Here is a 24,081-nt window from a genome sequence, read left to right as displayed (position 1 = left end):
CCCTCAAACACTTGGCCGTCTTGGAAAACTAAACTCCCAAATATGTGGGTATGGCATCCTTAAGTACATCACATTTTCAGAAGAAAGGGAGGAGGGGAGACGCCAAGCTAGACTGAAATTCAGAGTGAAACTCCGCCTCGTTAGCAAATGTACAGTCACTGGAGAACAAGACTGAGGACCCAAGGACAAGATTGCCGTATTGGAGGGAAATGAGGAATTGCTGCGTTCTGTGTTTCACAGACACATGGCTCAATCTGGACACACTAGATATGTTGGTAAAACCCGAGGGCTTCTCGATACATAGGATGGACCAGACTGCTAATTTGGAGAAGGCAAAAGGTGGGATTCTGTGTTTCTCTGATAAACTCTTCCTGGTCCTTGGACGTAGCACTCTTGTTACATCTTGTTTCCCTGACCGGGAACATCTGGTGATTAAGTGCCGACCATTCTACTTACCAAGGGAGTCCTCCTCCATGATCCTGACCACAGTTTACACACCATCAAAGGCTGATGTTAAACAGGCACTCAAGATATTGAATGCTGTCATCAGCAAACAAGAAACAGCCTATCCCAATGCCCTTCAAGTCATTGTCAGGGAAATCTATCAGCCATGTTTGAAGAAATCTCTGCCCAATTATCATTAACATATTACCTGTAATACTAGGGGTCCCAACACACTTGGCTACTGCTACACTGCAATTACGAATGCCAGCTGTTCCATGCCGAGACTGCATTTGGCTGTCCTCCTACCTGGATACAGGTAAAAGTGCAAGGCTCGAGAGGTAAGGACAACTGAGAGGTGGTTGCAGGAGGCTGAGGTGCCGCTACAGGGTTGCTTCTAGTTTGCAGACTGGGTCATGTTCAAGGACTCATCAGAGAATCTGAAGAGAAAGACAGACCACTATGCACAAGTCCCTGGACAACAGGGGGCAAAAACGTCCCCAATGTCGCCCTCACCCTGATGGCCAGCTTCGTGTGTGGCTGCATCAGATTGTGTGTGGATCCCAGGTACGTGGGCACCAAGTACCACAACGTGCCCAGGTTCTACCTGTTGCCCTGGCTATGAAGGATGGGTCTGGGCCCTTTCCCGTGCAACACCCCTGTCAGCTGGTCGTTGCCACCATACCTGTCCTTCGTAGAGAAGTTCTTTCAGGTCAACGCCTTTGACCACAGGGCCATCAGGCAGTGGTCAGCATGTAAGGTCCTGCAGGCACTGCAGGAGAAGGACGAGATGGACAGAGTGGGGTGGTTCCCTGAGCAGACAGTCCAGTTCATCTGGCAAAATATCTCATCGCCAGACCCCACAAACGGGCACCAAGACCTCACCTGGCTGGCGGTGAGAGGGGCCCTCCCAGTACGATCCCTCCTGTACGCCCGGATCGTCGTCTCCACACCCCTCTGCCCACAGGAGGACTGCAGAGAGGAGGAGTCGGTGACCCACCTCTGCACATGGTGGGTTCGTGGAGAAGGTGTGGAGGAGGATGGAAGGGGCAGTGTCGATGTTCATCCCCAGCAGCTGCGTGACAGAGGACTCTCTGATCTACAGGTTGTTCCCGGGGACGCACACGGAGACCAACATCCGGTGCTGCTTGCAGATCATCAACTCAGTCAAAGACGCTCTTTGGTCAGCCCAAAACTTGATGGTCTACCAGCACACGGAGATGTCCGTGGGGGAATGCTGCCGACTGGCACATTCTCGGCTGCAGGAGTCCGTGCTGAGGGACGCACTCAAACTCGGTGCAGCCACCGCAAGGGCCCAGTGGGGAAGGACCACAGTCTAGGGTCCTTCTCCCGTGGGAGTTGAGGGGTGGGGGGTTGAAGGTATACCCCCTGAATGTAAATATGAAAGAACAAAGTGCCATGTGGGTGGCAAAACATTAAAACTTTGAAAATGTTAAGACAGTAGTGGTACCAGCTGTAAAGAATTGAAAGTCTTTGAATGGTTATTGTATATAATTTTATTTTGGAATAAAGTATATTTTGTTTAATAAAAAAAAAGTTGTAGATGAGTGTATCCCCATAAAATCATTCATTCTTCCCCAACCAGCAGCTGTGGATGAACTATAATATCCATAATCAGCTGAGGGCCAGATCAGTGGCTTTCAGGTCTGATGACCAAGTAAGATACTAAAGATAGAGGTACAATCTCCAGATTAAAACCAAATCACATATGTGACAACAAGATTTTGCTACCAAATGAGCTCAATGCCTTCTATGCTCGCTTTGACTGTCAAAACATAAATAAACATTCTCGACTTCCCACCACCCTGGTTACCCTGTGATTTTAGTCTCTTTGGGTGGTGAATCTATGGAAAGCATTTGCTGCAGATGGGGTACCTGGCCGAGAACTGAAGACCTGTGCTGATCAACTGGCAAGAGCATTCACCAATATCTTTAACCTCTCTCTTTGACAGCCTAAGGTAACCACCTGCTTCAAGCAGGCTTAATTACACTTGTGCCTAAGAAGAATGTGGTAACCTGTCTCAATAACTATCGTTCAGTAGCATATGATGAAGTGCTTTGAGAGGTTGGTGATGAAAATGAAAACTCTGAGAAATGACTCCAATTTGCTTACTGGTACAATAGGTCCACAACAGATGCCATCTCATTGGCTCTTCACTCAACTCTGGAACACCCGGACAGCGAAAATGCATACATCAGCATGCTCTTTATCAACTACAGCTCAGCATTCAATACTAACCTCCCCTCAAAACTAATCAATAAGCCTCAAAACCATGGTCTCAATACCTCCTTGTGCAATTGGATCCTGGATTTCCTGATTTGCAGACCCCAGACAGTTCGGATTGGCAACAACTTCTCCTCTGCAATCCTCATCAGCACAGGTGCACCACAAGTTGTGTGCTTAGCTCCCCGAGGACATCTCTGTCATTGGCTGAATCAAAGGAGGTGATGGTTCAGCATATAGGAGGGAGATTGAAAATATGGCTGAGTGGTGCCACAACAGCAACATCTCACTCAACGGCAGCAAGATTATTGACTTCAGGAGGAGGAAACCAAAGGTTCACGAGCCATCTTCATTGGGATCAGAGGAGGAGTGGGTCAGCAACTTCAGGTTTCTCGGTTTTATCATCTCTGAGGATCTGTTCTGGGTCCAGCACATAAGTGCCATGACCAAAGCTCAGCAGTGCCTCTGCTTCCTTAGAAGTTTGCAAAGATTTGGCTTGACATCTACGTTTGTAAAACTTTGACAAACTTCTATAAATGTATGATGAAGGAACCACAGCCTGGTGTGGAAACACCATGCCCTTAAACAGAAAATCCTACAAGAAGTTGCCCAGTCCACCACAGGTAAAGCCATCCCCACCGTGAATACATCCACAGGAAAGCAGGGACCTCCACCATCCGCGCCATGCTCTTTTCTCACTGCTGCAATCAAGAAGGAGCTACAGGAGCCTCAGGACCCCCACTACCAGATTCAGGAACAGTTACTACCCCCACCCATCAGGATCTTGAACCTGAGGGGATAACTTCACTCAATTTCAGTCGCTGAATCGTACCATGACCTACAGACTCACTTTCAAGGACTCTTCATCTCACATTCTCGATATTTATTGCTTGTTTATTTATTGTTGTTATTATTATTATATTCCTTGTATTTCCAGTTTGTTGTCTTTTGTACATAATGTGTTTGTCCACCTGTTGGGTACGGTCTTCCCCTGATGCTATTGTGTTTCTTGGATTTACTATGAATGCTGACAAGAAATGCATCTCAGTGTTGTATATAATGACAAGTATGTACTTTGATAATAAATTTACTTTGAGATGCCAGTCCAGAGAAAATGACCCAGGTTTGTCCAATCTGATAAACCATCTCCACACCCTCTTCAAAGCCTCCAAATCCTTCCCATAATGGAGTAAACAAACATATTCTAAACAGAGGTTTATAAAACTGCAACCTCTTCAGAAACTGAAGTCACCACTGTGCCTTCCTTGTAGTAGATAGAACTGTACAATGGAGGAATAGACCCTTTGGCCAATGATGGTGTGCTGAACTAATTAAACTAGTAATTAAAAGCTGAGTTAACTAATGCCTTACACCTACACAAATGTCCATATCCCGTCATTCTTGGAATATTCATGTGCCTGTCTAAGAAACTCTTAAATGTCTTTATCATATTTGTCTTTGTCACCACACCAGGCACCAACCATTCTCTGTGGAAAAGAAAGTTGCTGTGCATATCTTATCCTACCTTGTTCCCCCTCTCCTTAAATGTATAGCACCTAGTGCTAGATATTTGGCCCTAGTTAAAAGACACCAGCTGTCTTGCTCTAAATGTGCCTTTTAGAATCTTCTAAAATCCTGTCAGGTGTCCCCTCAGATTCTGCCGCTCCAGAGAAAACAAGACAAGTTTGTCCAAAGTAACACACGCAAACTGCTGGAGGAGCTCTGCAGGTCAGGCAGCATCTGTGGAAGAATAAAGAGTCAACGTATTCGGGCTGAGACCCTCCAACAGGAATTTGTCCACCTCTCCTTGTAGTCTCTAGTACAGGAATGCAATGGAATAGAGCGAGGAGTCTCGCAGATCAACAAATTTCATGACACTTGTCAGTGATAATATTGAACTTTGAAAAATAGAGGGCTATTGGTAACCCAGGGTAATTTCTAAAGTAAGTACATGTTTGGCACAGCATTGTGGGCCAAAGGGCCTGTACTGTGCTGTAGGTTTTCTATGTTTCTATAATGAACCTGATTCTGATTCCGTCTGCAGAACCCCCTGTCCGCATAACCCGGCCAACAGAACGGCTGATGGACCACAAGTTCTTGGTGTCCGAGGAGATTCGGCTGGAGTGTGAGGTGTCCCGGGCAGACGCATCCACCTGGTGGTACAAGGATGGGGAGAAGGTGGCTGAGGATGGGCGGACATCCACCAGGAGCGAGGGGACTGTCCGGTCACTGAGGGTCCTGGGCGCAAGGCTGATGGACTCGGGGGAGTACCTGTGTGATGTCCGGGATGACAGCGTTGTGTTCCGAGTCCTCGTGGAAGGTAAGGTGCAGTCATGTCCCTGGGCACTCTCCCAACATCTCTCCCCTTGGCTGGGGAGATTGTGATTGACCAAGTGACCTCTGTGTCTGTATGAGAAGGGATTAGTTAATTCAAAATCAAATCAGTTTATTGTCATCTGCACAAGTCCATGCATGTGCAGATGCAATGAAGAATTTACTCGCAGCTTCATAGGAACATAGCATCAGATACACAACATTCACAAAATAATACAGTACAAACAAAAAATATACAAAATTCTGCAAGAGAGTACATAATTAGAACTAAAAACCATCTGTTGTGGTGCAAAGTGTTCATCGTTTTACAAAACCGCAGTGATTAGGGTTGTTCGAGAACTGAACAGTTGAAGGGAAGTAGTTGTTCTTGAACCTAGTGGTGCCACAGTTTAGGTTTCTGTACCTCCTGCCCAATGGTCGCAGTGAGAAGACGGCATGGCCCGAATGGTGGGATATTTGATGATGGATGTTGCCTTCTGTGATGCTGTTGGGTTAATTGTCTGTGAAGTTCTAAATTCAAATGAAGATCTTAGTTCCTATCTAATTACAGATAGCTACAGATACCTTCACTAAAGGGAAGATATACTGTAGCCACTAAATCTGCAAAGATTCGATCACTTCCCTGCTTATCCTCCATGGTGAGTTTAGCTGCCTATGTCCACTATTTGAGCAGTGGGTCCTCCCTCCTGTTTACAAAGTAATTTAAGCTCAGTTTATATATTTTTACTGATACGTGTTTAAATCTAGATAAGGTTCTTAAAGTATTTAAAACTCACAGAGGATTTCTATCTCATGAAAGGCTCCTAAATTACAAACAATTTCTAAAACACAAAGGATTTTAAAAGCACAGGTGCAATTCCTATAAGCAAGCAAGACATACCAATGAGTTGCAGACAAATGAGTCATCCATCACAGGAATTGAACGCAGAGAAATGGATTCTAGTCACCTAATCTTTCTGTCATTCTTTTTATCATCCCTTGACCATTCCTAAAATGCCGGACTGCTCTCGTACGTTTATACTGGGTTTTTTTTTGGCCACTTTGATGACTTCTCTCGCGTGTGATATTTTTTCAAATACCTTTGCACGCAGGTGATCTAAAAGCTTCTGGAAACAGAGTTCCCAGATACCCACCATTAATGCTGTGAATGCTGACTTTCTAAGTACATAAATCTAACTATTAACAGATCAGCTATATGATGTGCTAAGTGATAGTATCAATCTGGTCTGCAAGTTTTCTAGAGCTAAGTAACTTATCCAGCGTTGTCTGGTTTGATACATGCCAATTATTATACCGCCCATTGTCTTACACTGCAGCCAGCTCCATGCTGTGGGGAAGTGGTCTGTGCTCAATAGACAGTGCTGCTAGCTTGCAAATTGACCCTTTTATCTTCAGACTGGTATTGTTGACATTAAAAGTTGAAGACTGGCTCTCGTTTATGCCTAGAAGTGGAACAAAGTATATTGTCTGGAAGTTTAACAGCCCCTTGATCTCTAGTTTACAGCTATTGCGTTGGAATGTTGTCCGAACCCCGGACAGTGGATATTCATCACGGCGTGTGTTGCTTTGCACAGACTTGGGTAGTTTTCTCTGTATCTGGGGCTAAAGGGAAGACCTCATAGTATTTTGTAGGATTATGGGAGGTACAGTTAGGGTACACAGATGGTATCTTATAGCAGGGTAAAAATGTCTAGTACTAGAGGCTATGCATTTGAAGTGAGAAGGGATAAACTGAAAGGAGGTATGTCTGGCGAGGTTCTAATGCAGTTCTAGTGGTGTTTGCCTGGAATGCGCTGCCAGGGATGCTGATGGAGGCAAAAACAAGAGGCATTTAAGTGGCATGTAGAGAAGCTCATGAATGTGCAGCATATCGAGGAATATGGACATTGTGTAGGGAGAAGGCATTTAGGCTTTTAATTCCTAGTTTAATCAGTTCAGCGTAACGTCATGGGCTGAAGAGTCTGTCGCTGTGCTGTACTGCTCCATGCTCTACAGGGAAGGTGCAACAACAATTTGAATTTTTCAGGTTAAGGAGGATCCGTTTGTCATCAGACACTAACAAACTTCTACAGGCGCTGGAAGTGTCCTGACTGGTAGTATCATGGCCTGGTATGGCAATTCAGATGTGAGAAGCTGCAGAGGATGGTGCAGTCAGCCAAATGCATCACAGACGCATCCCTCCCACCATCAATAGGGGGCACTGCCTCAAGAAGTGTGATGGATTTTGCAGGACTGGGTGCCTTTATGCCAAGCTCAGCTTTCTAACGTAGCAGCTGACACCTCTGGACATCAGTCAGTTGTTTATTTAGTTGAAGGAAGCTTGCAGACCAGATTGATACTCTCACTTATACCACAGAACAGAAAACATACAGCACAGGAACAGCCCACAACATTGTGCTGAACCAATTCAATTAGTAATCAAATGGTTAACTAATCTCTTCCGCCTTTACAATGGCCCTATCTTTCTATTTTCCTCACATTCAATACCTATCTAAATGTCTCTGAAAGTCACTAAGTATCTGTCCCTACCATCACCCCAGACAGCAAATTCCTGGCACCAACCAGTCTCCATGTAAAAAAAAAACTTGCTCCTCACATCTCCTTTAAAATTGCCCTCTCTCACCTTAAATACTTGCCCTCAAATCTCCTCAGCCTCCGCCACTCCAGAGAAAACAACTCAAGTTTCTCCAACCTCCCTTTATAGCACATGCCCTCGAATCCAAGCAGCATCCTGGTAAACCTCTTCCACACCTTCTCCAACACTTCAACATTCTTCCTATAATGCAGTGACCAGAACTGTCTGCAATACTCCAGATGCAGGCTAACTAGAGTTCAATAAACACACAGAACTCCCTGACTTCTGAATTAAGAGCCTTGACTAATAAAGGCAATCATGCTATATGCCTTCTTAACCACCCTGTGTAGCCACTGACAGGGAGCAGTGAACTCAGACCCTAAGATTCCTCTGCTCATCAGCATTGTTAAGGATCTTGCCCTGAATGGTGTACTTTCTCTTTACATTGACTACCAAGGTTCAACACTTTGTATTTGACCAAGTTAAACTCCACCTGCCACTTCTCTGCTCATCTCTGCAACTGATCTATATCCCATTGTATTCTTTGTCAGTCTTTTACACTATTCACAACACTACCAATCTTCATATCATCTGCAGGCTTTCTGCACTATCACACCCATCTACATTTGCATCCAGGTCATTAATATACATCACAAACAGCAGAGTCCACCCGGTACAGGTCCCTGTGCAACACCGCTTCAGTTAGAGTAAGTTTCTTCGACTACAACCCTCTCTTCAATGGGCAAGCCAGTTCTGATTTCAAATGGCTAACTCACAATGGATTTCATGCAGACGAGCCTCCCATGAGGGACCTTTCCAAATACCTTACTAAAATCCATGTAGACAACATCGATATATCTTCCTTCATTAATCCCTCTCATCACCTCATCAAAAAACTCAATCAAGTTAGTAAGACACAATTTGCCCCCTGCTCTACTTGCTTTATACCGATGACTGTGAGGCTGAGCACAGCTCCAATACCATATTTCAGTTTGCTGAGATACAGTGTGGAGTTGGCCCTTCCAGCCCTTCGAACTGCGTTGCCCAGCAATCCTAGCCTATCACAGAACAACTTACAATGACCAAATAACCTACGAACTGGTACATCTTTGGACTGTGGGAGGAAACCAGAGCACCCAGAGGAAACCCACATGGTCACAGCAAGAACATAAAGCTCCTTACAGACAGGCGGGAATTGGACCTGGGTCACTGGTACTGTAAAGTGTTGTGCTAACCACTACACTACCATACTGTGTGTGAAGTTACTATTACTAGAGAGGAGGTTCTTGGGAAAACTGAAAGGTCTGAAGGGAGATAAGTCACCTGGACCAGATGGTGTATACCCCAAGGTTCTGTAAGAGGTGGCTGAAGAGATTATGGAGGCATTAGTAATGATCTTTCAAGAATCAATAGATTCTGGAATGGTTCCGGAAGACTGGAAAATTGTAAATGTCACTCTGCTCTTCAAGAAGGGAGAGAGGCAGAAGAAAGGAAATTATCAGCCAGTTAGTCTGACCTCAAAGGCTGGGAAGATGTTGGAATCCATTGTTACGGATGTAGTTTCAGGGTATTTGGAGGTACATGATAAGATAGGCTGTAATCAACTTGGTTTCCTCAAGAGAAAATCTTGCCTGACAAATCTGTTGGAATTTTTTGAAGAAATAACAAGCAGGATAGACAAAGGAGAATCGGTGAATGTTGTGTACTTGGATTTTCAGAAGGCCTTTGACATGGGGCCACACATGAGGCTGCTCAACAAGTTAAGAGCCCATGGTATTACAGGAAAAATTCTAGCATGGATGAAGCTGATTGACAGGAGGCAAAGAGTGGGAATAAAGGGAGCCTTTTCTGGTTGGCTGTTGGTGACCAGTGGTGTTCCACAGGGGTCTGTGTTGGGACCATTTCATTTTACATTATATGTCAATGATTTGGATGATGGAATTGATGGCTTTGTCGCCAAGTTTTGCAAACAATACAAAGATAGGTGGCAGGGCAGGTAGGGATCTGGGAATACAGATCTATAATTCTTTGAAAGTGGCATCATGGGTAGATAAATAAATAAGTGATAAATATTGAGAATATGAGATGAAGAGTCCTTGAAAGTGAGTCTGTTGGTTGTGGGAACAGTTCAGTGATGGGATGAGTGAAGTTGAGTGATGTCATCCCCTCTTGTTCAAGAGCCTAATGGTTGAGGAGTAATAACTGATCCTGAACCCGTTGGTGAGAACCCTGAGGCTCCTGAACCTTCTTTCTGATAGCAGCAGCAAGAAGAGAGTATGACCTGGATGCTGCTTTTCGGCGATAGCACTCTGTATAGATGTGCTCAGTGGTGGGGAGGACTTTACCCCTGACGGACTGGGCCACATCAACTACTTTTTGTCAGCTTTTCTGTTTGCGTTGGTGTTTCCATACCAGGCCATGATGCAACCAGTCAATGTAATCTCCACCACACATCTATAGAAGATTATCGATGTTTTAGGTGACATGCCGCGTCTTCACGGATTCCTAAGAAAGTAAGGAGTGTAAACAGTCGGTTCAGGGTTCCCCTGTGCCGGTTCCCATCAGCAACAAGTATACCTCTTTGGATACTGCTGGTGGTGAAGGCCTATTGAGACACAAAGGTAGCTGGTGTTGAGGGTCCAGGATGTCTCAGACTGGCTGTAGAATATTCTCAAGAGGGAGGGTGAACAGCCAAAGGTCAAGGTGCTTATTGCTACCAATGACATAGGTAGAAATGTGGAAGGGGTCCTGTGCAGTGAATATAGGGAGTTAGGAAAGAGGCTGAAGAACAGGACCTCCAAGGAACCATAACAGCATATAAGACCATAAGGCCATTTGGCCCATCGAGTCTGCTTTGCCATTCCATCATGGCTGATCTATTTTTCCTCTCAGCCCCAATCACATGCCTCACTCCCCCCACCTCCCATATCCCTTCATGCCCTGACAAATCAAGCTTCTATCAGCCTCTGTAGTAAATAAACATAAAGACTCGGCCTCCACAGCTGCCTGTGGTGATGAATTCCACAGATTCACCACTCTCTGGCTAAATGAATATCACCTCATCTCCGTTCTAAAAGGATGCCCCTCTATTTTGAGGCGGTGTCCTCTGGTCTTAGACAGTCCCATTGTAGAAACATCCTCTTCACATCCACTCTATTAAGGCCTTTCACAATTCAATAGGTTTCAATTAGGTTGCACCCCCCCCACCCCCCACCTTCATTCATTTAAATTCCAGTGAATACAGGCCCAGAGCCATCAAATGCTCTTAATATGACAAGCCTTTCAATCCTGGAGTAATTTTTGTGAATTTCCTTTGAACCTTCTTCAGTTTCAACACATCCTTTCTAAGATAAAGGGCCCAAAACTGCTCACAATACTCCATGGGAGGCATTATAATTTGCTTTTATATTCTGGTCTTGAAATGAATGCTAACATTGCATTTGTCTTCCTCACCACAGACTCAACCTGCAAACTAACCTTTAGAAAATCCAGCACAAGGATTCCCAAATCTCTTTGCACCTCGGATTTTTGAATTTTCTTTCCATTTAAAAAATAGTCTATGCTTTTATTCCTTCTACCAAAATGCATGACCATACACGGCCTGAAGGATTTAGACAGATTAGGAGAATGGGCAAAGAAGAGGCAAATAGAATGCAGTATGCAGCTCTGTGGTGCACCTGGGCTGATGGAGATCATGGAGGAGATGTTGTTGCCAATCTGAACTGACTGTGGTCTGAAAATGAGGATCCAGTTGCACAACAGGTATTGAGGCCAAGGTCTTGAAGCTTATTGATTAGTTTTGAGTGGATGCAAGGATTGAATGCCAAGCTATAATCAATAAAGAGCATTCTGATGTATGTATCTTCACTGTCCAGGTGTTGCAGGATTGAGTGAAGTGACTCATTCATTAACAAGGAGTTTTCTCCCACAGAACTGCCATTCACTGGATTTTTGTTTGTTTATCACTCCATTCTCTGTAAACTCTAGAGACTGATGTGCATGAAAACCCCAGGAGATCAGCAGGTTCTGTGATACTCAAATCACCCTGACTGGCACCAACAATCATTCCACAGTCAAAGTCACTTAAATCACGTTTCTTCCCCATTGATGTTTGGTCCGAACAACACTGAATCTCTTGACCATGTCTGCATGCTTTTATGCAGAGAGCTGCTGCCACATGATAGACTAATCACATATTTGCATTGAGGAATAATAAAAGCGGACACTGAGCACAGATTCACACAGTATTGTCCTTGCACAGTACTGCTGGTGCAAAACATTTTGCTCAGTGACAATAAACCTGACCTTGATTCTGAATGCTCCATGTTCCCTTGCAGATCCACCGGTGACCATCTTAGGAAGCAACAAGATATCCGAGGACCGGACTTTCACTGAATCAGAGGTCATCTCCATGACGTGTGAACTGTCTCGGTCGGACGTGAAGGTCCGCTGGTACCGGGACGGTGTCGAACTACTGAACAGTGACAAGGTCAAGATTGAGTCACGGGGTCTGACGCGGGAGCTGCTGATCTTCGACTCGGAGCCCTGTGACTCCGGACAATACGTCTGTGATGCTGGGTCTGACAAGTTGACCTTCAAAGTAACAGTTGCAGGTATTCTGTTTCTTCAAGACTCTGGTCATGTAGTGGACAGTGAGGGAAATTATCAAAGCTTGCAGTGGGATCTGGACCAGGTGGAAAAATGGGCTGGAAAATGGCAGATGGGATTTAAAGCAGACAAGTGAGGTGTTACACTTCGGGAGGACCAAGTGGTAGGACCTATGTAGTGAGTGGTTGAGCACTAAGGAGTGTGGAAGAACAGAAGATACTGGGAGTACAGATGCAAAATCCCATGAACGTGGCATCACAGGGAGATAGGGTCATAAAGAGAGGTATAGGCACACAGGCCTTCGTAAACCAAAGTATTGAGTACAGGAGCTGGGATGTGATGTTGAAGTTGTATAAGACATTGGGGAGGCTTAACTTATGTGTAGTCCTGATCACCTGCCTGCAGGAAAGACATCAATAAATCTGGAAGAGTACAGAGAAAACTTACAAGGATGTTGGTGGCCTAGTTATAGGCAAAGTTTGAATAAGTTAAGACTGAATTCCATAGTGCATAGGAAGCCATAGGTTACGCATGAAAGGTGAAATGTTTCAGGGGAGACTGAAGGGAAACTTCTTCACTCAGAGAGTGATGTGAGTGTGGAACAATCTGGCAGTGGAAATGGTTTGATGTTGAAATTTAGATAAGTATATAGATGGGAGGGGTATTTGGGGTCCAGCTGTAGGTCAATGGGACTAGATAAATAATAGTTCCATTGGGACTAGATGGGCTGAAGAGCCTTTCTCTGTGCTGTAACACTGTATGACTCTATGACTATGTCTGATCACAGTCAGTGACCCCAAGCGTTGGAAACACCCAGCAGGTCACACAGCATCTGAGGGGGGAGGAACATGGGTCAATTACCTAATGCTCTCTGATCTATTGTCATCACTGGGTGTAAAGTTAAGGTGAAAAGGGCAGGATTTAAAGGGGTCCTGAAGAGCGGGATTTTCATGCAGTGCTCAGCTGGCTGTGTGGATTGGCTGACACTGTCTTCCCTGGAGCGAAGGAGGTGAGGGTGATAGCTTATAAAATCATGAGGGGGATAGATAAGTCTTTTTCCCAGGGTAGGGGAGTCTAAAGCTGGAGGGCATAGGTTAAAGGTGAGTGGGTGCGCCACTAGGGTCACTTTCAAAAGAGCTAATTTGGTGTCATCAAATGCTCTGGTCATGTCCGCTGACCACTCGAGCATGCAATTAAGGGCATTGCCTTAAAGGGCACTATACATAAATTCAGCAGCTTGCAGAATGATATTCACCACATGCAAAAATGCGTAGTGCTTTGGTAATGCAGTTCAGTGGGAAGTCTATAATCGTGGAGAATTTTGACAGCAGGGGTGCTGCACTTTCTGAGGAGATGCGGTGGCTGAGAAATTCAATAACAGACAACCCATTCTGGCACTTAGCAGGGTTAATAATCAGCCCATGCTGGTTTAAGCATTTGAAAAATGCACGGAGATGTAATATGTATTCAGTTTTGGATGCGCTAGCAACAAGTATGTCATCCAAGTAAACAAAAAGAAAATGTAAGTCTTTTAACACAGTGTCTATTAGCCACTGTGAAATCTGTGCCGCATTTTTCAGCCCAAGTGGCATGAACAGAAATTTAAATAGGCCAAATGGGATTATAACAGCAGTTTGGGGAACATCCTTAGGGCACACAGGCCTCTGATGGTAGCTGCTGAATAAGTCCACTTTAGAAAAAGTTAACTTTCCAGCGAAGCATGACGAAAACTCTTGAATATGTGGGGGGGGGGGGGGGGGCGGCTGCTGGCCTCATTAAGGCGGCGTCAATCACCGGATGGATGACGACAACCATCGGGCTTGGAGACCATGTGAAGGGATGAAGCCCAAGAACTATTCAACCTGCATACAAAGCCAAGCATTTCCATGTTACCAAATCATCCTTTGTGCTGGCCAGCTTCTCTGAGTCCAGCCTACGTACATGCCAGTAAGCCTGTTGTGGAAGTGTGGTGCTTGTAGTGGAAACTGTGGGCTTGGGCAGGTTTGGGTATTCGCCCAGCCAGGGACTGAACTCGCGTGTGCTGGTGCATGCGCTAAGGGATCCAGACTTGTAGGACACACTCTGCGTCAGCTGGGACTTCATCTGGCTAAAGAGGTGCAGATTTCCTGTGTGTTCAAGGACTGTTGGTCGATCTTAAACACTGCTGGCTTGTAGATGTCAAGAATTTTGGATTGTAACCCTGCTCCCCCAAAAAGTTCCCCACAACCCCACAACAACTCTGTGAAGCACATACACCACCGCATGTGAGTTTACTCGACTGCTGGGTGAATTCCCAAACCTCACCAAGCCCACGTTCTCCACCACAGTCACAAAACATGGGGTTGAGCACCACATTGCCACAGCTGGCCCGCTAGTCCATGCCTGCACGTGTAGACTGGGCCCAGAAAAGCTGGCAACCACAAAGTCTGTTTTTTCAACACTGTACGCCGGGGCTTCACCCCTCCATATGGCCCCTAAGTGCAATGGTGGTTATTGCCCATATGGTGTTTACCAATGCCTTAACCTTTGATCGTTACCCAGTCCCGCACATTCAAGACTTCTCGGCAAGTTTAGCCACAAAGTTAGTTTTTTTGGAAGTTGGGGGCCAATATCAGGCACCTGTGTGCTTGGGGAACATTCCCAAAACACCTGTGATAAACCCATTTGGACTCTTTGAGTTTCTGCACATGTTATTTGGACTGAAAAATACAGCACAGACTCTCCAACAGCTGATGAACTCTGTATTAAAAGACATAAATTTTCTTTTTGTTTACCTGGATGAATCTGAACACATATCTCATCTCCGCACACCTTTTGAACGCTTAAGCCAACGCGGGTTGATTATTAACCCTGCTAAATGCCTGTTTGAGTTGTCAACCATTGACTTCCTTGGCCATTGCATCTCCGCAGAATGTGCAAAACCCCTCCCTTCAGAAGTGGCCACTGTTATGGATTTCCCACTGCCCACACTACTGAAAAAACCTCAGGAGTTTCAAGGCATTCCTATCACCACTTTATTCCACGAGCTGCCGAGCATATGCTTCCCCTGTATAGTGCGTTTGAGGCAATACCCCTAATCGCATGCTTGCCTGGTCAGTAGACATGACCAGGGCATTTAATGATACCAGAAAAACTCTTTCCAATGTGACTGGTGCACCCGCTCCCCAATGCACCCACAAGCATTACTACTGATGCTGACAACGCTGTGGGTGCTGTGCATGAACAGTTGGTCGGAGGCGAGTGATAACCGTTGGCTGCCTTTAGCCAGCAGGTCTGTGTCCTCGAAAGGATCGTGAGCTTCTCAGTCTCTATCTGACTGTCCACCATTTTCATTTTCTTCTGGAGGGTCGCCTTTTCACAGCGTTTGTTGACCAAAAACCCCTTATGCATCAAATGGCCAAAATATCAGACCATGGTCTGCATGGCAGCAATGCCAACTGGCCTTCATATCAGAGTTAACAACTGATATACAATGTATCATGGAGGAAAATAATGCCATGGCTCTCATGGCCAGTCATTAAGGGGTCAGTCAGTTAGGGGTCGACTCTGCCGGCATGGCAGCTGACCAAGATACTGACCCAGAGGTCCAGGCTGACCGAACAAGTCATGGGCCTGCGGTCAGCTGACATTAAGCTCAGGAAGTGCTGGGGTTTCTCTCCTTTGCAACGTCTCAACCGGTTGCCCTCGCCCCACCATGCCCGTAAGCTAGAGATGGACTATTTTTAACTCTATACGTGGCGTCTCACACCTGGGCCGGAAGGCCTCACAGAAACTGGTTGCACTGACATTTGTTTGGCGTGGCTTTACAACTGACATGCATGATTGGAGAGCCAGCAGGCAAAAAATAACCATCATGTTCAGGCTCCATTGGCACATCTTGAGGTTCCTGAGTCAATGTGCTCCTTGTTGGACCTCTTTTCCTCCCTCCCCTGGTTTCTCACACCTCCTTACCATGGTGAACCGTGCCACCATGTGGTCAGGGGTCGTTCCTCTAGCATCGACGACGGCCGCAGACGTGGCTTGAGTGTTCATCAGCACCTGGGTTGCTTGGTTTGGCACGCCGTCTGATGCTTCCTCTAACTGCGGTCCCCAAATCACTCCAGACCTCTGGACTGTGATGGTCCAGAACCTTGCTTCTAGGATACATCACACCACAGCATATCACCCACATTCCACTGGCCTATGCCAGTGGTTTCACCTCTCCTGAAAGGCTGCTCTGAGGGTCTCCGTGAGCAATGAGTGCTGGCACAATCAGATCCCTAGGATCCTGCTGGGCCCAGCACCACTATGAAAGAGGACCTGCAGCTGTCTGTGGCTGAATTGGTGTACAGACAGCCGTTATGAGTGCCAGGTGATCCCATTCCTGATGCCTCGACCGCCTGGTCGGCCTCTCAACAGCGTTCCACCCTCCTCAGTAAATTCAATTCCTTTCCACCTATTCCTACCTCCCATCTTGGCGTGCAGCACTCTCGGGTTCCTGTTGACCCACATTCCGCCTCTTTTGTTGTCGTCCACCATGACACACACCGACATCCCCTTAGGCCCATTCCACATTTTGGAATGGAGGGAAAAGACTTTTATAATTTATAAGAGGGGTAAACCTGAATGTATTTCAGTAGATCATTTTAAATGGGCCCAGCAAGTTTTGGAGGATGGTGCTGCCAGGCCCCTGGCATCACAACATGGCCATGAATGTGACAACACAGCTCTGGACAAGCCAGAGGTACCGGCGGTTCCTCCAGGACACAGGACCAGAGCCAGGCAGCTCATCCAAGCTCCAGGCAGGTTCACCATGCCGGCTTTAGTGAATTCTGTGGGTCCTGTGTAAGGCAATGTAATTGGGAGAAATGTACTTAATTCACAACCACTGACATTGAGTTGGGGTTTCACTTTAAGGGACTGGTCTGACGTGGTGATGTTATTATGTAAAAGGTTTTTAGTGGCTATTGTGGTGTAGGTTTAGGAGCTCAATAAAATATGTTATGCTTTTTGTTCAATATAAAACACTTCACTTTGTTTTATTTGTGGGAGCCTCAACGATTAAAGCTCTTAAAGATTAGCTTTATTTGTCACATGTCTAAAAACATTGAAACATACCGGGAAAAATTGACATCAAGTCAACTCAGCAAAGATCGTGGTGGGCAGCCCACAAGAGTTGCCATGCTTCCGTTGCCAACATGATATGCCCACAAATCTCGACAGAACAACGAAGTCAAAAATAACAGAACAAAATAACAACATCAAAATAAGCCCCATCTCACCCACCCACATGCCTACAGGCCTCAAACTCCAGGACAGGCCACTTCTGGGCTTCTGAAACTTGGCCCCGGACTCTCAGCTTCGCTGACATCGGCCCCCCAACCTTTAGTCCCTGACCCAGACTTGCAGGCTCAGTCTCTGAGCCTTTACTCCGAGTTCACCAACTTCAGTTGTTGACCTTTAGGCTCCTATCTTCGGACTCATTGAACTCTGAATTTTGACCTTTGGTTTTGCCCTCTGGGTCTCAACCACAGGACTTACCAATCATGGGTTTGATCTTCGGCCTCGACCCCAGACTCACTGATCACATGTTTGACCTTTGGGCATCAACCATGTGCAGGCTGAAATGATTAGTGTAATTAGGCTCAATCAATTTGTTTAGCTCAGCACAACATCACCAGCCAAAGGGCCTGTTTCCTGTGCTGTACTGTTCTGTTTTTCAGATGTGAGTGCAGGAGATATGATTAGTAGGTTCTCAGATGACATGGAAATTGGTGGATTGTTTTACAAGGGCAGATGGAATTTAATCCTGATGAGTGGAAGGTGATGCTCTGGTATGGGAATGCCATATACTAGGAATAGTTAGGACCCTAGGAAGGACTGAGGATTAGAGGAAGCTCAATATTTATGTCGAAGGATCCCTGGAGGTAGTAGCACAGATAGATAAGATGGTGAAGAGGGCATTCAGAATACACTCAGTGGCCACTTTATTAGGTATGCCTGTACACTGCTCATTCATGTGAATATCTAATCAGTCAACCATATGACAGCAACTCAATGTGTAAAGCATGCAGACATGGTCACGAGGTTCAGTTGCTGTTCTGACCAAACTGCAGAATGGGGAAGAAATGTGATCTAAGTGACTTTGACTGTGGGTGATTGTTGCTGCCAGAAGGGATAGAACCATAGAACACCATAGAGGCCATTCAGCCCTCGATGTTGTGCCGACCCATATAATCCTTAAAAAAAGAACTAAACCCACACTACCCCATTACCCTCTATTTTTCTTTCATCCAAGTGCCTGTCCAAGAGGCTCTTAAATACTCCTAATGTTTTAGCCTCCACCATCATCCCTGGCAAGTCATTCCAGGCACTCACAACCCTCTGTGTAAAAAAACTTACCCCTGATGTCTCCCCTAAACTTCCCTCCCTTAATTTTGTACATATGTCCTCTGGTGTTTGCTATTGGTGCCCTGGGAAACAGGTACTGACTATCCACCCTATCTATGCCTCTCATAATCTTGTAGACCTCTATCAAGTCCCCTCTCATTCTTCTACACGCCAAACAGAAAAGTCCCAGTTCTGCTAACCTTGCTTCTTATGACTTGTTCTCCAAACCAGGCAACATCCTGGTAAATCTCCTCTGCACCCTCTCCATAGCTTCCACATCCTTCCTATAATGAGGTGACCAGAATTGAACACAATACTCTTAAGTGCGATCTCACCAGAGATTTGTAGAGTTGCAACGTGACCTCTCTACTCTTGAACTCAATCCCCCTATTAATGAAGCCTAGCATCCCTTAGGACTTCTTAACTACCCTATCAACCTGTGCAACGACCTTGAGGGATGTATGGATTTGAACCCCGAGGTCCCTTTGTTCATCTACACTCCAGCAGGTTGGGTGGTTTGAGTATCTCAGAAACTGCTGATCTCCTGGGATTTTCACTCACAACTGTCTCTACAGTTTACAGAGAATGATGTGAAAAGCAAACAACTTCAAGCGAGTGGTGGAAATGAGTAATGCAAATCACTGGAGGAACCCAGCAGCCCAGGCAGCATCCATGGAAAAAGTATAGTCAACATTTCAGGTCGAGATCCTTCATCAGGACTGGAACATGAGAAATTACAGCACGGAGGTGGGAAGGGGGGGAGGAGGAAGTACAGGTGGTAGGTGAAGGTGATAGGTAAAACCGGGAGGGGGGAGGGGTGAAGTACAGAGCTGGGAAGTTGATTGGTGGAAGAGATACAGGGCTGGAGAAGGGGGAACCTAACGGGGGGGGGGGGGTAGAAGACCATGAAAGAAAGGGAAGTGGGGGGGGGGAGCACCAGAGCAAGGTGATGGGCAGGTTAGAAGATAAGGTGAGAGTAGGAAACAGAATGGTTAAAGGGTGGGGGGGGGGGGCAGGCAATTACTGGAAGTTTGAGAAAACTATTTTCATGCCATCAGGTTGGAGGCTAACCAGATAGAATATAAGGTGCTGCTCTTCCAACCCGGGTGTGGCTTCATCGCATCAGTAGAGGAGGCCATGGACTAACACGTCAGACTGGGGATGGAATGTAGAATTGAAGTGGCTGGTCACTGGGAGATCCTGCTTTTTCTGGCGGATGGAGCACGGGTGCTCGGTGAAACCGTCTCCCGATCTATGTCGGGTCTCGCCGATAAACTGGAGGCCACACCAGGAGTACCAGGTACAGCAGATGAAGTACCACCTCACCTGGAAGGACTTTCTGGGGCCCTGAATGATAGAAGGGAAGAGGTGTAGGGTTAGGTATGGCACTTGCTCTGTCCGCCAGAAAAACGGGATCTCCTGGTGGCCACCCATTTCAATTCTACTCGCCAGTCCCATGTGTAGCAGAGCATCTCTGAATGCATAACATGTTGAATCTTGAACAGGGTCCTGCTGAATGGTCTGTGCCCAAAACGTTAACTGTACTTTTTTCCATGGTTGCTGCCTGGCCTGCTGAGTTCCTTCAGCGATTTGTGTGTGAACCTTGAAGTGGATTACAAACATACACCCAGTGGCCACGTTGTTAGGCATAGGAAGTATCTAATAGCCACTCTGTGCATATTGCAACTGTATAAACAATTGGTTAGGTTAGGGCTAGGGTGCTGGGCATGTTTCTCGTCAGCACACTCTAGGAGAAAGTGCAGAGGAAATCCTCCAGGATGAATGGAGTCTTGAGGAGAGAACACGTGTTTTCCTTAGCTGCAGGGTACCCGATAAAATTCAGCACGCCATATAAAATGTTGACAAATAAATGCACAATCTTGACTGATTGCATGACATCCTGATCTGCAAACACCAATGCTCAAGAACGGAAAATTCCATCACAGGAAAAGCCCTTCCCACCACTCACATCTACAAGAATCATTGCCTCAGGAAAGCACCATCTTCAAGGACCCCATTTATCCAGGCCATGTGCTCTTCTTGCTGCTGCTGTCCGGCAGAGGGTAAAAGGAGCCTCAGGTCCCACTTCACCAGGTTCAGGAACAATTATTACCCTACAACCATCAGGTCCCACTTCACCAGGTTCAGGAACAGTTATTACCCTACAACCATCAGGTCCCACTCCACCAGGTTCAGGAACAGTTATTACCCTACAACCATCAGGTCCCACTCCACCAGGTTCAGGAACAGTTATTACCCTACAACCATCAGGTCCCACTTCACCAGGTTCAGGAACAGTTATTACCCTACAACCATCAGGTCCCACTCCACCAGGTTCAGGAACAGTTATTACCCTACAACCATCAGGTCCCACTCCACCAGGTTCAGGAACAGTTATTACCCTACAACCATCAGGTCCCACTCCACCAGGTTCAGGAACAGTTATTACCCCTCATCATCAGGTCCCACACCACCAGGTTCAGGAACAGTTATTACCCCTCATCATCAGGTCCCACTCCACCAGGTTCAGGAACAGTTATTACCCCTCACCATCAGGTCCCACACCACCAGGTTCAGGAACAGTTATTACCCCTCATCATCAGGTCCCACACCACCAGATTCAGGAACAGTTATTACCCTACAGCCATCAGGTCCCACTCCACCAGGTTCAGGAACAGTTATTACCCTACAACCATCAGGTCCCACTCCACCAGGTTCAGGAACAGTTATTACCCTACAACCATCAGGTCCCACTCCACCAGGTTCAGGAACAGTTATTACCCTACAACCATCAGGTCTCACTCCACCAGGTTCAGGAACAGTTATTACCCTACAACCATCAGGTCCCACTCCACCAGGTTCAGGAACAGTTATTACCCCTCATCATCAGGTCCCACACCACCAGATTCAGGAACAGTTATTACCCTACAGCCATCAGGTCCCACTCCACCAGGTTCAGGAACAGTTATTACCCTACAGCCATCAGGTCCCACTCCACCAGGTTCAGGAACAGTTATTACCCCTCATCATCAGGTCCCACACCACCAGGTTCAGGAACAGTTATTACCCTATAACCATCAGGTCTCACTCCACCAGGTTCAGGAACAGTTATTACCCTACAACCATCAGGTCCCACTCCACCAGGTTCAGGAACAGTTATTACCCTACAACCATCAGGTCCCACTCCACCAGGTTCAGGAACAGTTATTACCCCTCATCATCAGGTCCCACACCACCAGATTCAGGAACAGTTATTACCCTACAGCCATCAGGTCCCACTCCACCAGGTTCAGGAACAGTTATTACCCTACAGCCATCAGGTCCCACTCCACCAGGTTCAGGAACAGTTATTACCCTATAACCATCAGGTCCCACACCACCAGATTCAGGAACAGTTATTACCCTACAGCCATCAGGTCCCACTCCACCAGGTTCAGGAACAGTTATTACCCTACAGCCATCAGGTCCCACTCCACCAGGTTCAGGAACAGTTATTACCCCTCATCATCAGGTCCCACTCCACCAGGTTCAGGAACAGTTATTACCCCTCATCATCAGGTCCCACACCACCAGGTTCAGGAACAGTTATTACCCTATAACCATCAGGTCTCACTCCACCAGGTTCAGGAACAGTTATTACCCTACAACCATCAGGTCCCACTCCACCAGGTTCAGGAACAGTTATTACCCTATAACCATCAGGACTCACTCCACCAGGTTCAGGAACAGTTATTACCCTACAACCATCAGGTCCCAGACCACCAGGTTCAGGAACAGTTATTACCCTACAACCATCAGGACTCACTCCACCAGGTTCAGGAACAGTTATTACCCTACAACCATCAGGTCCCAGACCACCAGGTTCAGGAACAGTTATTACCCTACAACCATCAGGTCCCACTCCACCAGGTTCAGGAACAGTTATTACCCCTCACCATCAGGTCCCACACCACCGGGTTCAGGTACAGTTATTACCCATCATCATCAGGTCCCACACCACCAGGTTCAAGAACTAATTACCCTACAACTGTCAGGTCCCAGACCACCAGGTTCAGGAACAGTTATTACCCCTCAGCCATCAGGTCCCACACCACCGGGTTCAGGTACAGTTATTACCCCTCAGCCATCAGGTCCCACACCACCAGGTTCAAGAACTAATTACCCTACAACCGTCAGGTCCCAGACCACCAGGTTCAGGAACAGTTATTACGCCACAACCATCAGGCTCCTGAACCAGCATGGATACCTTCACTCACCTCAACAATGAATTGATTCCACAGCCTGTGGACTTACTGTCAAGGAAACTAGAACTCATATTCTCGTTATTTATTTATTTGTTTGTTTATTTATCTATCCATTAGTTTATTTATGTATTATTATTTATTAGTGCAATTTAAATCAGTATTTGTTTATGTATAGCTTTCATAATTTTGATTGTAAATGCCAGCAAGAAATTGTATCTCAGGGTTGTATATGGTGACATGTCTGAACTTTGATAACAGATTAACTTTGATTTTGATTTGACTTTTACAATATTATGAAGTGTATAGACAGAATCATGCAGCTCTTTGTCTCAACTGGCCTATGCTGACCAAAGTGAGCACTTTAGCTAATTCCATGTGCTTGCATCTGGCCCATATCCATCGTAACCCCTCTAATCCATATACCTGTCTGCATGCTTATTAAACATTGTTATCAACCACTTCCTCTGGCGGCTTGTCCCATATATCCACTACGTTCTGCATGGGAAGTTGCCCCCGCCCCCGACCCCTTTTAGGTCTTTCCCCTCTCACATTAAACCTATGCCCTTGAGTATTTGATTCCCATCCCCTGAGGAAAAGACTGTGTGCATTTGTCCAATCAGGACCCTTGTGATCTATTAGGTCATCTTCTGTCTCCAACACTTTGTGAAGAAGGACCAGGCCTGCCCAACCTCTCCCTATAGCTCAGGCCCACAAGTCCTGGTAACATTCTCTGCACTCTTTCCAGCTTACTGGTGTCTTTTCAATAGCACGGGAACCAAAACTGTACACAATTCTCTAGTTGCAGCCTCACCAATGTCTAGTACAACTGCAAAATAGTCTAAAGAAACTTTTCCCTTAGCAAAGGTGCCTATAATTGGAATTATAAATAGAACATAGAACACTACAGCACAATATGGGCCCTTCAGCCCACAATTCTGTGCTAACCTTTTAACCCACTCTAAGATCAATCTAATCCTTCCCTCCGCCATATTTTTCGGACATCTATTTGCTTATCTGAGAGTGTCTCAAGTGTCTCCAATGTAAATTCCTTTACCACCAACCACTCTCTGTGTAAAAGCAGACTTCTGACATCCCCTCCAATCATGCCCCCTGTATTAACCATTTCCACCATGAGAAAAAAGTCTCTGGCTACCCATTTGATCTATTCCTCTTATCAAGTCACTGCTCATCCTCCTTTGCTCCAAAGAGAAAAGTCCTGGATCACTCAGTCTTTCCTCATAAAAATGCTCTCTAATCCAGGCAGC

General features: G+C 46.1%; 1 protein-coding gene across 3 annotated transcripts in view; it reads left to right on the top strand.

The window, feature by feature from the left end:
* Nucleotides 1–24,081, top strand: part of LOC132392948 (obscurin-like protein 1) — a 225,440-nt gene that overhangs the window by 80,055 nt on the left and 121,304 nt on the right. For all 3 annotated transcript variants that reach the window (XM_059967558.1, XM_059967557.1, XM_059967556.1), the window contains exons 18-19: nt 4,731–5,006; nt 11,933–12,208. In XM_059967558.1, the coding sequence (XP_059823541.1) occupies nt 4,731–5,006; nt 11,933–12,208 (552 nt within the window). The remainder of the gene's footprint in view (nt 1–4,730; nt 5,007–11,932; nt 12,209–24,081) is intronic.

The sequence above is a fragment of the Hypanus sabinus genome, chromosome 4 (assembly GCF_030144855.1).
Source record: "Hypanus sabinus isolate sHypSab1 chromosome 4, sHypSab1.hap1, whole genome shotgun sequence".
Taxonomy (NCBI): domain Eukaryota; kingdom Metazoa; phylum Chordata; class Chondrichthyes; order Myliobatiformes; family Dasyatidae; genus Hypanus; species Hypanus sabinus.
Note: the sequence above shows the minus strand (reverse complement) of the source record. Positions and strands in the feature narration are given on the sequence as shown.